We start from the raw sequence: 16,331 nt of genomic DNA, 5'->3' as shown, positions 1-16,331 counted from the left end.
TGAGTCACCTCTCCAGTTCCAAGGGTATATATTTCAATACGTACACACTAGAAAGGCACAAACATTTAGACATATTAAGAGTTCATGAGAAATACTGCACGAAATTGCCAAAAAATACCAGTAGCAAATCACTGTCAGGGTATCTGACATCTAAAAAAGACACACTAGCCCCCCTGTACTTAGGCCATTGCTGAAGTCTCCACGAGAGAATGAAATATAATAATGCTTATGCTTATAGCTTTCATCGAAAGAACATTAACATTTTTTGAAAAGACATGACAATGTAATGAGATACCAAGCATTCTCCATTTAGATTAAAAACAATAAAGGAGCAAAACCTAGAGATAAATGTTCCACACTACACTCTTGGAAATTATGCTTGAAGATATCAAGTTCCCAGTAAAAACATAAATCATTAGCTGGTAGAACTTTCTCCCCTTCATAGAAATTGAAACTGCATCTAGCAAGCTCTTTAAACAGCTGACTGAACTGAGAAAAATTAACTTTACATTTAAAGTTTGTATCAGGATAGCAAGACGTGGGATCTAAAGTCTGCCCCATCACCTTAATATTTCTGTGTCTTTGCACAAGCATTTATCTCTAATGACTTTCTTTTTCCTCATCCAAAGAATAGTAATGAAGATTCATAAGGTTTGTAAAACATTGTAATTCGACATATTGTGGTAATAAGACCACCACAACTCATTCCTAATTTGAGCATAAACACGAAGTTTCCAGACATGGAGTTCGGGTGGATCAGGATCGTCATTATAAAAGCAGATGATATTTTAAAGAGAACACTAAAATCATTTTATGTATTCAGTAGACTAAGTGCCACAGAATGCATGCAATTGATATTAGCTAAACCAATAAAGACATTGGAGACAAACTAAGCCTTAACAAAAAAGTAGCTTTTTGCAATTACAAGGTTAATTGGTATTTATAGATGATAGGTATTTTCTTTTTTCTTTTTTGATAGATATTTTCTAAATAAGTATACAAAGTGATATTTCATTGTGTCATCCCAGACATATATGCCATTATATTTTGTTGTTATTCATTCTCCTTTCTCACTGCCTTCCATGCATTTTTTTTTCCTACTTGTACTTTCACGTTTTGGAGGCAGGGTCTCAAACTCATTATCTAGGATGATATCGTACAGACACACTTACCACCTTACCCAGTCACCTCAGGTTGGCTTTTATATTCTCTTCCCACTGTTGGGAGAGAGGTCAAAGGACCTTTAAGGCTCTGATAAGGCTGAAAGCCCTCTCTCTGTCCCTATTTCTTCTTCACTCTTTCTGTAACTAAACTTTTGGTCTATCAGGAAGATTCTGGCTTCTACACTCAGTCTTCCTTCACTCTTCAGTTCACAGCAGCTCCTAGAAATCCCCCTAGAAAACTCCTGGGCTATTCCTTTAAAACACTAAACATGAACACCTTGGATCACTGTGCTGCCCTCACAGGCTCATTTCCATGCTGCTTTGCCACGATGTCTGGTTCATATCCTCTCACTTTGCTTACACCTACAATTTGGATGTTCCATTAGGAATTTTTGTCCTTTGAATTCAATTCTTTTTTTAAACCTGTTGAATTCTTCTTGAAGCCCTTAAGTTTGTGGAAGGCTACCAAGTTATTACTCTAATCCTAATTCTGGCCCTGCAAGTTTGCCCAGTGAATTCCAGGAATCATATCCCCAGGGCTTAGACAAGGGCTCTTTTCATTTAGAAATGAAGCCAAAACCTGTGTAATGTCAACGGATAGTGTTTTGCTTTTTAAACCTTGAATGAAAATATTGCCTAGTAACAAGCATAAGTTGTCAACATTTAAAACTTTTAATTTGTCGGGCAGTGGTGGCACATGCCTTTCATCCCAGAACTTGGGAGGCAGAGGCAGGCAGATTTCTGAGTTTGAGGCCAGCCTGGTCTACAGAGTTCGTTCCAGGACAGCCAGGTCTACACAGAGAAACCCTGTCTCAAAACAAAACAAAATAAAAAAATTTATGTGTGAGTGATTTGCCTGAATGTGCATCTGCGCATCACATATGAACCTGGTTGGGGGAGGGAGTCAGCAAACAGAGTTGGATCCCTTGGAACTAGAGTTTTAGATGGTTGTGAGCCGCTCTCAGGGTCCTGAGAATCAAACCCGGGTCTTCTAGAAGAGCAGAAATTATTTTTAACCACTAAGCCATCTCTTCATCCCCAGAATACATAATATTTCCACAATATTATTGTTAGAACCTCCTAATTGATAAAATGTCAGAGGCCATATTTTTGTGTTTTGTTGTTGCTGTTTATGTGCTTGCTTGCTGCAGGGTCTCCTTCCCTTTTCCAGGGTAGTTTGTAACTTGCTATGCTTTGTCTCAACTCAAAACCTTGTCTCAACTCAAAACCTTTTCCACAGTCTCAGCTCACTTCTCTTTTGTTGGTGAACTGCTTCCCTAAGTCATTTTGGAGAAACAAAATTTCCCTTTAGCGAAGTTCATGTCAACAGATGAGTTTGTTCATTTACTGTTCCTTTGGAGTGTGGGGAGGGACTTGGAAAGAAAAGCAAGATTGTAATGGGATTAAAAAAGCAATAATAATGGCTATGTGCGGTGCAGCGTGGGACTGGAATGCCGGACAGGATTGTCCTCAGATAGGGTCTGTGAGTCCTGCCACAGCCTCACCCTGATTGGAATGAGAGGGCAGACAAAATCCCGCTAAAGGACAGGTTACACATTAATCTAGTTTGTCCGGTGTCTTACAACTCACGTTAAAGCCCTGATAACAAAAGGGTGTGGCACAGGCTCTGACTGACTTAAAAGAAAGGCTTTCTTGTTTTCTCCTTGAAACCTAAACAATAACCTGAGAGGACAATTTGAAACAGGACCTCATTATGTAACCCGGGCTGCCTTCATCTATTAACTTTTGTTTTCATCACACACACACACACGCACACGCACACGCACACGCACACGCACACGCACACCCACAAGCACTCACACAGAGATCCGATACAAAGGTGGTCAGAGAACTAGTTGAGTGAGAATTTGCCGATGCATTTTCTAAACGCCTTGATGGAGTGTTATGGAAACCTGGAGGAAAGCAGTTCTTTATTGTCCCTTCAGCCACAGACTCACTTCAGAGGACCTGCTACAGGGATGACAGAAGCAAGAAGGTTTATTCACTTCCATTCAGGGGAATGACAGACACTTAGTGGAAGCGCCTTCATAAATAGTCAGACTTAAACTTTTCATCCGTCGAAATTTTTTCTCGATCTCACAACTGAATTTTATTAAAAAAAAAAGCGCAAACTAGAATAAATGACCCATTCCTCCCTGATAAGTAAATTACAGAAAAGCTTCAGGTTAAATGTAAGAGGATCTTAAAAATCGATTTGGTTTTTGTCTTAATGGTGCCGGTGTATTTATACAAACCATTAAATTTCACTAGACCTTAGTAGTCAATGGTGAACGCTGCTTGACCCACGCTCTCAAAGTGAGTTGTGTTGCTTTCCGGGATTCCAGCAGCCACATTAATGGCTGGAAAAAGTTAAGGCAGCAAGAGTATTTTAATTGTTGTGGGGTCGGGGCGAGGCTGGGATCCAGAGTAGCGATGGGACGTAAGTGTAAACAAAGTTTTGGATGCGAGTGTGTGGAGGTAGAAAGTGCATTCTCTGCTTGATTTTCTTTTCATCGGATAATAAAAGCGTGAATTCGGTTACTCGTATGTAATAGACAGGTTCTGAGATTTGACTGAGTCAGGGGATCAGGATTCCAAAGAGGGATACACTTAACTGGAGCAAGAGCCGCCTCTGCCCCGCCCTCCCACAGACCCAGTACACGGGGACAGCTCTGGGTGGTCCACCTGAAGGGCCAGGGCCCCGCCCATCGCCGCCTTGAGTGCTTCTCATTGGGGGTTCCAGACCACCCAGCCTGGAGTTAGTTACTTGATAGGTGTGGCCGGAACAGAGTTCGCCCATCTAAAAAGGGAGGGGTCCGTGGAGCTGAACTCCTGGCTGCGTAGATTTCCTCTGCTGCTCTGGGTGCGAGTGACAGTTTCTTCTTGGGATTTCAGAAAGGAAACCAAGTAGGAAATAATTAGAGCGTATTGTTGGAGCATTAGGTAAGTCTTGTTTCATGAAATGGCTGGGATTTATCTTTTTTTCTTATTATGAGGAAAGGGAAAGAGGGAAGGGTTTGAAAACCAGCAATTTAGAGTTTTGACTCTTCCAAATTGGTGAAGATCTTGGTAACTAAAGTGCTGGCTTTCAGACTGCATCGATCGCCAGCTACCTTATTTCATCTCAGTTACCTAGATCTATTTTATATTAAAATGTTTAAACTAGTGAGATAACAGCACTTACCTTTTCTCCCCACTTACCTCTATACATTTCCCTAGACTATTCTATGAAAAGAAAATAGAACTGCTTTTATAAAATTATTATTTTTCTTTACTTAATTTTCCAGTTTCCTCACTCCGTTTTCCAATCAAACAGCAAGCTCCGAAGAACTTTCTCTTGCTTCCCACCCTCTGCATTCCAACCTCCAGATCTCTTGGTTCTCAAATTGCCTGAGGAGTTCTCCTTTCACTGTTGTCTTTTAATAGTAGTCGTTTAACTTAAACCAGAGCCTCCTGTTCCTTTACAACCCTATAACGGTTTCCTTTGGTGTTGACATGCAACGCAAATGTCTTTCCGTAGAATTCCCAGTTTCCTTTGCGCTTGGCCGCTGACCGCCATACTACCCACCGGCTTTTCTGAGAGTTGCGGCTTCAAGCCGGGTGGTGGCGGCAGCGGTGACACTTGGCTGTAATCTCAGCACTTGGGAGGCAGAGACAGGTGGGTCTGTGTTGAGTAGGACAGCCTAGTCCGGAAAGCAAGTCCCAGGACAGCCAGGCTGCCTCGAGAAAGAAACCCTGTCTCGAAAAACCAAAGGGAAAAAGAAGGACGGCTTCTGTGGTGAATATGACTTCCTCCTGTAGTAAATATGGCGTCCTTCTGTAGCAAATAAGGTTTTCTTCCGTACTTAAAACCTCTATCCTGGATTACTTTATTTCCCCGACAGCTTCAATCAGATTCTTTTTTACAGTGACTGCACACTGCTTGCTGAAGTCGGGCATTTGGGGGAATCTAATGTCACCTCACAGGGAGGTACGGTACAGGGGGCTAGCACTTTTATCTGAGGAGGGGGCTCCTGGATGGTTCTTATGATGGTATCCCTCCGTATGTCATCGCATACTCGAATTTTTCCTGATCACTTTGCTCTATCTGAAACCATTTTGTTAGTTTACTGTGTTCCCCACATGATGAAAGCATGTCTCTGTGATAAGTGTGGATTTCGGGTCTTTTTTTTTTTTTTTTTTCCTTTTTTCCTTTTTCACTCTGTTGAGCACCGGAACATTGTCATGTGATCGAAGTATTTCTATTCCTGTTTGAGAAGTGATCCATTAGTTTTATCCCATGCTATTAGCTTTTGTCTTTATCTGTGTTGACTGGTGAGCATTTTGGATGATTGTTTTGACTAATTAGAAGGTATTGGGCCATGCTTGATGGCACATGTCTGTAATTCCAGAATTTGGAAAGTAGGGGCGGATGATCAGGAGTTCAAGGCAGTTTTGACCACACAGAGTAACACCTTAATAAATGACTTTAACTTTATTTGCTATTCTCATGAGGTTGCATATTGGGTGGAGAACAGCATAATGCTTGAACATCTGATAACCTAATGAAGTAAATGCTATTTCTATGCCTTTGATCTGTTAGGAAATACCTTTCTACCTAAATAGCATTTACAAGCAGCTCTTGACATTTTTTTTTTCATTAAGTGTCTAAAGTTCTGTATAAATGCCTGGCAAGTTAGTATTTAAAATTTCTGAGTCAGGTCTCAACAAAACTATTAACTAATGCATATTTATGAACTCATTTCTCTAGAAAAATGGACTAAGAGCTAGGACAGGTGGCAAAGAAGACAGGCTTTTTCTCTCAATAGAGTATACAGTGCAGCCAGCAGGTAAGACTAAAATAAACTATTCCACGGGCAATACCAAAAAACTGAATTCTTATGTGTAACGTGAGTTGGGGCAACATTTAACATGGGATCCTAAGAATGGAGGGAAGCTCTGAGGAAGTGATGTTCAAGCCCAGATCTGAGTATCTATGTGGGTATGTTCGTGCATCCTAACAGTAACAGAAAACAGTCAGTGGTCTATTAGTGATAGAAAAGAACGTGCCAGGACTAGTGGGGTGCCTTACTCCATCTAGGAGTTGAAATGCTGGGACCATGCCTGCTGTCAGGGCTTTGCATAGTAAGTGGGGAGTAACCACTCCAGGACCCCCACAAGCTACAAAGGAACATTTTTTTTCAGTGTCTCTTTTTGAAGTTTCTTTGTTTTTTCGAGACAGGGTTTCTCTGTGCATGTGCAAATGGAATCAGTCTATTTTTTTTTTTTTTTTTTTTTTACCATGTGTGTCACTGGGAAGTGTCATCAGGTCTGGACAGCCTCAGCAGGATCAGCTTGACTATTTTAGCCCCAGCCCCTAGTTGGGAATTTAGAAATGCCAACAGACCTCAGGTGCCCCTGCTTCAGCATGTTAACCTTTTCCCTGCACTCCTCACTTCCTGTTCTCAAACATTCTTAGCTGTGGTTGACCTTACATGATTACAGGACTGACTTCTGGTGAGTGCTGCCATGCAAGAAATAGATAAGCTATTTATTTATTTATCTATTTATTGAGACAGATTTTCTCAGTGTAGCCTGCACTAGAACTAACTTTGTAGACCAGGCTGGCCTAGAGCTCACTGATCTGCCTGCCTTTGCCTCCCGAATGCTGGAAAGGTGTGCACTGTCACTGCTGGTCCTGGTAAACTCCTTTTCAAATCAACTGAGAACTGGTAGAAGTAGAAATGGCAAGAAATAGGCTTGGAGAGAGAAGAATATCACATCAAGCTGCAGTTATGTTTTAAATGGATGTATTGAAAGAGAGTGGCTGTTGAATGCCAGCCTAGACTTGATCATGGCTTAAGATCTTTGCTAGTTAAATACTCTTAGATATGGCCTTGATAAATTGAGTCAGTTTAAAGAATAGGTGTGGGGTGTGATTTTTTTTTTCTCCCCAGGGGATCCAGCCTAAGCCTTGGGTATGCTAGACAAGCATGTCACTGAACCGCTAAGCTATATATCTCAAGCCTGTGTGTGTATGTATGTGTGTGTGTACAATTAGTTATGAAAATTTAAACTCTTGCCCTAGCAGTTGAAACATTCTTTGTTTTCATATATTTATCTTTTTTGCCAAACTTGCATGCTGTCTCTGAGATGCTTTGTTAAAACATGGCCATTTCAAAGTACATTTGAGCTGCTAATTCTCACCCCACAGTTTTCCCATTTGCCCTTATTTAAAGAGCATTTAATTTCTGTTCCCACGGTAAGACATGAGAACAGTAAAGAGATCTTTTATCCAGCACACGATTTGGACATTAAGCACAGGCAGCTAGAAACACAATAATAACATGTTTCTGTTGTAGCTTTAAATAGTTCCTAGTTTTTTTGGTTTTGTTGGTAGTAGTATTTTTTGTTTGTTTGTTTTAATAAAGGGAAAATAGAGAGCAGCCTTCATTTTGCCTAGAATTCAGAAGACATTGCTATGCCATGCCATAGATTTCATGGTGGTTTTTTTTTTTTTTTTTTTTTTTTTGACCCCAGACACTCTAGAATGGGCGAGGAATCTGCAGTCCAGGAATGACATCTTGCCCCTCTCTGTATGGTTGTCTCAACAGCCTCAGTCCTTTTCCTCATTGTAACTGCATTGCATGTCAATGGTTTAGACGGGGATGGGGGCCTACCAAGCTTATCTGCCTCTGTACAAAAAATTGATAATAATGACGATGATAAAAAAGAGCTACTGTTCCTACCCCACTAAAAGCAGCAGGATCCAGTGTAGAATGCGTTAGGAAAATAAAGTAGCACTGACTCATGCGTGTCCAGCTTTTCCTTCGTGCCATGGACTGTGCCGTGCACATTTCAGACATCTTTTTATTTCCCGTTCACAGCTCCTGCACACAGAAGAAAGCAGGGACGTCTCACTGTGATTCCTCCAAGTTTTGTCACCAACTACTGCTGACCAAATAGTAGGTTTGTCTTAATATGCCATTTCAAAAAGCAAACTCCTACTTTCTGCAAGTCCCTTTATTACTTTATCACACTATTTTTTGCAACATAATAATATTTGGCATGTCCTTATTTATTTGAGGCAAGGTTTCATACAGCCCATACTGAGCTCAAACTGTTGCTGAGGATGTGAACCTCTGATGCCTTGCCTCTTCATTTCAAGTTAGAAGCCTGTTGTAACAGTCAGTTGTAAACCATTTTTTTCCTTTATTCTTTTCTCATACAAAATATCCTGACTGCTGTTTCCCCTCCCTCTACTCTTCCCAGTGCCCCCACCTCACCCTCTCCTCTCCTCCCAGATCCACTGCTTCTCTGGTTCCCTTCAGAAAAGAGCAGGCCTCCCAGGAATATCAACCAGAGAACTTATAACAAGTTGCAAACCCTCACTAATCAAGGCTGGAATAGACAACCCAGTAGGAAGAAAAGATCTCCAGAACAGACAAAAAGTCAAATACACACCCCTACCCCCACTGTTAGGAGTCTCACAGAAACCCTAAGCTAAACAACCATAACATCTATGCAGAGAACCCAGCTCAAACCCAAGCAGGCTCCATAATTGCTACTTCAGTCTCTGAGCCCCTGTGTGAGCCCTGGCTAGTTGATTCTCTGGCTGTGCTCTCCTGGTGTCCTTGACCCTTTGATTCTTCCCTATGCTGCTCCCTGAGCTCTTCATAGGGTTTGGCTGTGGGTGACTCTGCATCTGTTCCCGTAAGCTGCCAGAGGAAGCCGTTCTGATTATGCCAGACACAGATCTATGAGATTAGCAGAGTATCACTAGGAATCATTTCACTGACTTTTTAAAATTTAATGTTTATTTTTGTACCTATCATGTTTGGTTCTACCCTAGATCTCTAGGCTACCCAATGTCTGGTTCCTGGGCATCCATCCAGGCAATGTCAGGCATGGGCTCCCTCTTGTGGTGTGGGCCTCAAGTCCATTAGTCATTATTTGGTCACTCCTACAAGTTTTGAGCCCTTTTGCTCCAGCATATCTTTCATGCAGGTCATGCTGTAAGACCGAAGTTTTGTAGCTACGTTGATGTCTCAGTCCTTCCAATGGAAGACTTGTCTGGTTCGAGAAGATGGCCAGTTCAGGCTCTGTATCCTCCACCTCACTAGGGTTACCTGGTAAATCCCAGGGAGTTTCCACTGCCCTGGGTCTATTTCCACATTGTTCCCAAAATATTCCTCAGCTCCAGCCATCTTTCCCAATACACACACACACACACACAATCTATCTATCTATCTATCTATCTATCTATCTATCTATCTATATCTCTTCTTCCTCTCCCTCTGTTCCCCCTCTTATTTCCCCCTCCCGATCCAACCCCTCTTGGTCCTATCCCCATCGACCCTCAGTCTGCCCACAAATATTATCTTTCCCTTTAGAGAGGTCTATGCACACACCCCACCCCTGTTAGCCTCTCTGGGTGTGTGAATTGTAGCATGATTATCCTTTTCTTACCAGCTATAATAGCCACTAATAAGTGAGTACATACTTTGTTACCTTTCTGGGGCTGGGTTGGCTTAATTTTTAATTAAGGGTAGTTTTAATTTTTTTTTTCTAGTGTTGATTTGCCTGAAATTTTCAGTATGTCATGGTTTTTTAACAGCTGATTTTTTTTTTAAGAATAATACTCTTGTGTAAATATTTTATCAATTTTTCTGAGGGACATCTAGGTTGTGTCCAGGTTTTGGCTATTTTCAATAAAGCCACTATGAACATATGCCCTTGTGGGTAGGATAGAGCGTCTTTTGGATATATGCCCAAGAGTGCAAGAGTGGTATAGCTGGGTCTTGAGATAGATTGATTTCCAGCTTCCTGAGGAACTGCCATATTGTGATTTCCATAAGTGTCTGTTCAAGTTTGCACTTTCACCAGCAGTGGAGGAGTGTGCTGCTTGCTCCACCATCCTCTTGCTCCACCATCCTCGCCAGCATCAACTCTCACTTGTTACTGATCTTAGACACTGACAGGTGTAAGGTTAAATCTCAAAGTAGTGTTTCTCACCATTTCAGATTCCTCTGTTTAAAATTCCCTGTCTAAATCTGTAGCCTGGTTTTTGTTTGTTTGTTTTTTGTTTTGTTTTGTTTTTAAGATTTTTTGAGACAAGGTTTCTCTGTGTAGCCCTGGCTGTCCTGGAACTCACTCTGTAGACCAGGCTGGCCTTGAACTAAGAAATCCTCTCTCTCAAGTGCTGGGATTAAAGATGTGCACCACCACTGCTGGGCTCTGAAAAGCCCGTTTTTAAATTGAATTGTTTGGGGTTTTTGTGATATTCTGTATATATTTTGGATATTAGCCCTCTGTCAGATGTGGAGTTGGTGAAGAAGTTTTCTCATTCTATAGGCTTCTGCTTTGTCCTATAAAAGTTATTGGTGTTCCGCTCAGAAGTTCTCTTCTATGCCAGTGTGTTCAAGACTCTTCCCTTTCTCTCTTATCAGGTTCAGGGTATCTGGTCTTTGAGCCACTTGGACTTGTGTTTTGTACAGAGATATAAATATGGATTATGGATTTATTTGCATTCTTCTACTCTACTTGCTAACATCCAGTTAGACAAGCACCATTTGTTGACAATGCTGTCCTGTTTTTCCCATTCTGTATTTCTGTCTTTACCAAAATTCAAGTCTCCATAAGTGTGAGGACTTACATCTAGGTCTTTGATTCAGTTCCATTGATCTGTTTCTGTTTTTATGGCAATACCATGCAGTTTTTATTATTACTATTGCTCTGTATGTATTACTGCTTGAAATTAGGGATGGTGATTCTTCCAGAAGTCCTTTTATTGTTTAGGATTTAGCTATTATGGGTCTTTTATTTTTCTATATGAAATTAGGCATTGTCTTTTCAAGGTCTGTAAAAAATTGTGTTGGAATTTTGATGGGAATTGTGTTGAGTTTGTAGATCGATTTTGGTAAGATGGCCATTTTCACTATGTTAATCCTACTGATCCATGAGCAAGGGAGATCTTTCTATCTTCCAGTATCTTCACTTTCTTTCTTCAAAGAACTGTAGTTTTCACATAAGTCTTTCACTTGCTTTGTTAGGGTTACCCGAAAATATTACATATTTAAGTCCCAATATCCTTAATTCCTCCAATGCTTTGAAGGGGTGTTGAATTTTGTCAAGGGCTTTTTTTTTTTTTATCTAATGAGACGACCATATGGTAAACCATTGATTTAAAGTTATGCATAACTTTTATATAGTGTGATGGGGGGGCGGGGTGAGCTTGCTTGAATGTGTGGCTCCCTTGTGGAGGTCAGGACATTCTGAGAGTTCGTTCTTTCCTACCACATATATCCCAGGACCAAACTCAGCTAGTGGCAGGCAGGCAAGCTCCTGGTGAGCCATCCCCCTGCTTGTAGACCACTCACTGAGGTCAGTTTCTCACCGTGGCCCTAGTGTTTTAGCAGATTTTAACTTTGGGTTCTTATCTAAGGCAGGTGTTTGCCGTGCTGCGGGGTGACTCTTGTGGATCAGTGCTGCCTGGAAGTGAGTCATACTCCTTGTTCAAGAAGGAAGCAGCTAAAACAGCATGAATGAACAAATGAAGAAAGTGGTAAAGACAAGTGGTCAGAAAGGGCCGGGTGGAAGAGCCCTCGACAGAATGACCTTAAAACAAGACGAGGCAAGGCCAGTCCTGAACACCAGAGTGGACCCTCCCCATGTGACATACACCATCCACGATGCAAGTGAGATTAGCCTCGATACTGAGGAAGAGGACTTCCCTGATGGATACCTAGAGTGCATCATAAGAGGTGAGTTCTCTGAACCCATTCTGGAAGAGGACTTACTTTTTAAATCATTTGAAAGCCTGGAGGAAGCGGAACAAGACCTTTCTCGCCAGGTTCTGGAAGCGAGCTCCCTTCTCGAGGCTTCTTTGGAGCACATGACAAAGGGGACAAGACAAGAGAAAAGAGCGGCCACGCAAGAGGCCCCTCAGCAGACTGTTAGATGTTCTGAGTTCGTGACAAGCAGGAAGCTTCCTGTTGGAAAAACTTCAGAAGTTGAGCTATCCAGTCGTAAGCCGCTTGCAGGCATTACTGGAGAGAAGCCAAAGGTCATTGCATATTGTGGTGCCTTGTCAATGCTGGAGTGTCCTCAAGCTGGGTGCAAGAAGAAGCTGAGGGATAAAACCGCCCTGAGGAAACACATGCTTGTCCACGGGCCCCGGCAGCACGTGTGTGCAGAGTGTGGGAAAGCTTTTATTGAGAGCTCGAAACTAAAGCGGCATTTTCTGGTGCATACCGGAGAGAGGCCGTTTCAGTGCACCTTCGAAGGCTGTGGCAAGCGCTTCTCACTAGATTTCAACTTACGCACCCACGTCCGCATCCACACGGGTGAGAAGCGCTTTGTGTGCCCTTTTGATGGCTGCGAGAAGAGCTTTATTCAGTCAAATAATCTGAAGATTCACATCCTAACCCATGCAAAGGCAGGGAAGAAATGCTGAAAGCCAAGACAGATTGTCCTCAGACTGGGTAGTCTTAATGCTTAATGGCAGAGGCACTGGGGGTACATGCATTATGTATGGATTATTATCTGTAGGGATGGATTCTATGGCTAAAAAGGTTTTGCAACTCTAGAAGGCATGCTTGTATTTTTTTATTTATTACATAATTTTAGGATCTTTTTTGTATTTCATAGCATAGTTCGAACAGAAAAGTCAATGGTGAAAGCAGTTCAGGAGCATAACCTTTAGTATATGCTGCACTATTGAAGGTGATAGGTTTTTTGTATACTTCATAGAAAATCACTTATTTTTAATTATGCAGTTACTAATTGCCTAGCTTTTACCTTTAAAAATGTGCTTCATGGTAAGTGTGACAATCCTAAAGAATGGGTAGCTTTGGCAGTAGTCAACAAACGCATACATATTTCTAAATTCAATTTTTTTGATTTTTGTTTTCCTCATTGTACCAAACTATATTAATCATACTTAAATGTGAATAGTTATATAAGAAAGTTGATCCATCTGAAGATTTTAGGTGTTTCCAAATAAAAGGAAATAAAACACTAAAAACGAGTTAAATTTCTGGGAAAAAATTCATTGTTCTTTATAGCAAAAGGGTGGGGTGGTATGTATCTTTAATCCCAGCATCCAGGAAGTATAAGCAGACAGGTCTCTGAGTTTGAGGCTAGCCTGGTTCATAACAGCAAATGTCAGCTCAGTCAGGACTGACGATGAGACCTTCCCCAAAAGAAAGTTACTGACATTCAGTATTGATAGACCAGCCCATCAGTGAGTTGTCAAAGCTGTTTTCATATAATTTCCAGGAGTTCTCTATTAAATTTCTGAAGGCCAAAGTGACACCAGAAATGTATGCTCTTGTAGTTATGGAGGGTAGGAAGCTACCAGTCCAAACAAAGGGTCAGGCCAGGGTCTTGTTTCCTGCTGTGTGTGCTGTGTCTTCAAGCATCACCTGCTCCTGTTTTCTTTGTGCTGAGTAACCCTCCACCCCGAAGACCTCATCTTAATTATCTATAAAAAGACTTCAGGTAAGATCACATTCTGGTTCTGAGGTACTGGGAGTTTTAATGTCTGAATATTGAGGAGGATACAACCCATAAATTTTGTGCAGCACTGTTTGGCCCAGTAATTTTTATTTCTAGAGTTCTTTAGAAGTGCTTACAGTCATGTTTGAAAGTATTTCCTCAAGGATATTAAGGAAGCTCTATTTGATTGTAGTGCATTCATAACATAAATGTCCGCTCAGTAAAAACATTTACCTAAATCATGCTAGGTCTCCTCCATGGAAAAATATGCAAATGTTTTTAAAGGACCCCACAAAGGGAAATGGGAGCAAGAGTTCATGTCTAGAGGGGACTCATACATAAGGAGCTTTGTTGTTCCTAATGGATAGGATAAACCTGAGTGTGCATGCTAGGGAAGGAATTCGCAGCAGTTAAATGTGGACAAAGGAAAAGGTAGTAAAAATAAAACTCTAACTCTGTTATAGGAGTTAACTTCTTTGTATTTGTATGATTTTGAAGTGAACTGGCCAGAAAACCTGCACCCCCGCCCACCAGTCAGTGTCAATGATTTGGTTCTGGTAGAAATGCTGCAACCCAGCTTAGTTAAATGCCACTTTGTCTTGAAGATTTACCATATCCCTGGAAGTTAAAGCACATATTTTAGAAAAAGGATGAGTGATGATTAATCTTTATAAATGCCAAAGTTTGAAAACAACCTGTCTTTGAAAATCAGGGCTTGCCGGGCAGTAGTGGCGCACACCTTAAATCCCAGCACTTGGGAGGCAGAGGCAGGTGGATTTCTGAGTTCGAGGCCAGCCTGGTCTACAGAGTGAGTTCCAGGACAGCCAGAACTACACAGAGAAACCCTGTCTCGAAGGAAGAAAAAAAAGTATCGGCTTATAGGCTGACTTCAGTGTGAAGTTTTTGCTTATACGTACGATTACAGAATGTTAGCTATTTAGTATATGCTTAGTAAGACAGTTCTATGTTTTATAGGAATGTGGATCCTGAAACTCCACATTAATATCAGTAAAGTAGTGCACAAAAGCCATTCATAAATTTCAATTTTCTTCTAAATCAAACACCCATATACAGAACTTAAGGCGAGTTTAATCATGGTGATGGATCATGTGCCTACCTGGTGTTTGCTTTTGCCAGCCTTGTGTCTGACTCCATCCTTTATGGATTCTAGTTCCAGAGTAAAGATTAAAGAGCAATCAAGAGATGCAGGCTCCTCAGACCAGAGCCTCAGAACACTCAGAAGGCTTAAGATTGGCTCTCTTTGTAAAGGCTGGTCTGCTTTAGAGAAAAAGTCTCTAAAGTTATAATAAGATGTTCATATCTGGATGTTGAGGCCTAGAAAGTCCTGTGAAGGAAGAGGATTTTATGTGGCTGGCCTGGCCTTTCTGACTCTTTTTCTCCCTAAAGATGTAGATGGACTGCCAAAGATAATGAAGACACGGAAAAAGAGGGTAGATATTGAGTTAATTGAAATACTTTCTTGTGTTCCAGTTTTTATTTCATGTGCATTGGTTTTGTCTGAATGTGAGGGTGGGTGTTGGATCCCCTGGAACTGGAGTTAGGAGCTGCCTTGTGGGTTCCAGGGTCCTCTGGAGGAGCCATTGCTCCAAACCCTCCCCCCCCCATACACACACATATATATTTGTTTGTTTTGTTTTGTTATTTTGAGACAGGGTTTCTCTGTGTAGTCCTGGCTGTCCTGGAACTCACTCTGTAGACCAGGCTGGTCTCGAACTCAGAAATCTGCCTGCCTCTGCCTCCCAAGTGCTGGGATTAAAGGTGCGAACCACCACTGCCCGGCTTTTTTTTTTTTTTTTTTTTTTTTAGTGTTTGACATTTCGCCTTCATGTATGTCTGTGCACCATGTGAGTGCAATGCCTCTAAATGCCAGAGTGGAACGTTGTTTCCCCGGAACTGGACTTAGAAAAGGTTATGTAGGTGCTGGCAATTGAACCCGGGTCCTCTAGAAGAGCAGTCAATGGTGGGAACCACTGGGTCAGGTCTCCAGCCCTTTTGTTAATGCTTTACAAGGGAATGCACACATACTTTTCACATTTGTGTTTTACATAAGAAACATCCAAGCAAAATTAAAGAGTCGGCCCATCTACATTTTTACATGAATCCAGACACTGCTGTTTAATCAGCTCCACAGCTGGATAATAGACATGCACACATGCACAGGCTAGATTTTCCTGCATAACTGAAAGCTTATTTTGCCAACACCTGTTCCTTCTGCCTCCCTACTTCTATTGACGCAAAGTACACCATTTCAGCCTGGCATGGTGGTGCTCGCCTTTACTCCCAGCACTTGGGAGGCAGAGGCATTTGGATCCCTGAGTTTGAAGCCAGCCTGGTCTACAGAGTGAGTTCCAAGACAGTCAGGGCTACACAGAGAAACCCTGTCTCAAACTCTTCCCGCTCCTCCCCAAATACGTATATTTGCCTTTATTCTTTGTTTTTTAACATATTTTGCTGTTGATGATCAGCGTGGTTTTTTTTTTCTTTAATATAGTGGCATCCAAGATTTTCCACATTACCAAAGGCTGTATCTCCTGCAAGCAGTAATACCAGTCTGTGTTGCTTCTACACCTTAGGTATTCTGAACAGCTTTAATAGGCAAGGGGGTCGAGATGTAAGAGTGAAATGGCTAGTTACATAGTAATCCGGCTTAGGTTTTTTTTTTTTTTTAAG

At 41.5% G+C, this 16,331-nt stretch overlaps 1 protein-coding gene across 1 annotated transcript; it reads left to right on the top strand.

Annotated features, from left to right (window-relative positions):
• The first annotated feature begins 11,682 nt into the window (after positions 1-11,682).
• On the top strand, positions 11,683-12,597 carry Zfp42 (ZFP42 zinc finger protein). The gene is made up of 2 exons (XM_028768155.1): positions 11,683-12,096; positions 12,160-12,597. The coding sequence occupies exons 1-2, from the start codon at positions 11,683-11,685 to the stop codon at positions 12,595-12,597; spliced, it is 852 nt and encodes a 283-aa protein (XP_028623988.1).
• Positions 12,598-16,331: the final 3,734 nt, after the last annotated feature.

Source organism: Grammomys surdaster, unplaced genomic scaffold, assembly GCF_004785775.1.
Source record: "Grammomys surdaster isolate TR1022 unplaced genomic scaffold, NIH_TR_1.0 185, whole genome shotgun sequence".
NCBI lineage: Eukaryota > Metazoa > Chordata > Mammalia > Rodentia > Muridae > Grammomys > Grammomys surdaster.
This window is presented reverse-complemented; position numbering and strand designations above follow the sequence as displayed.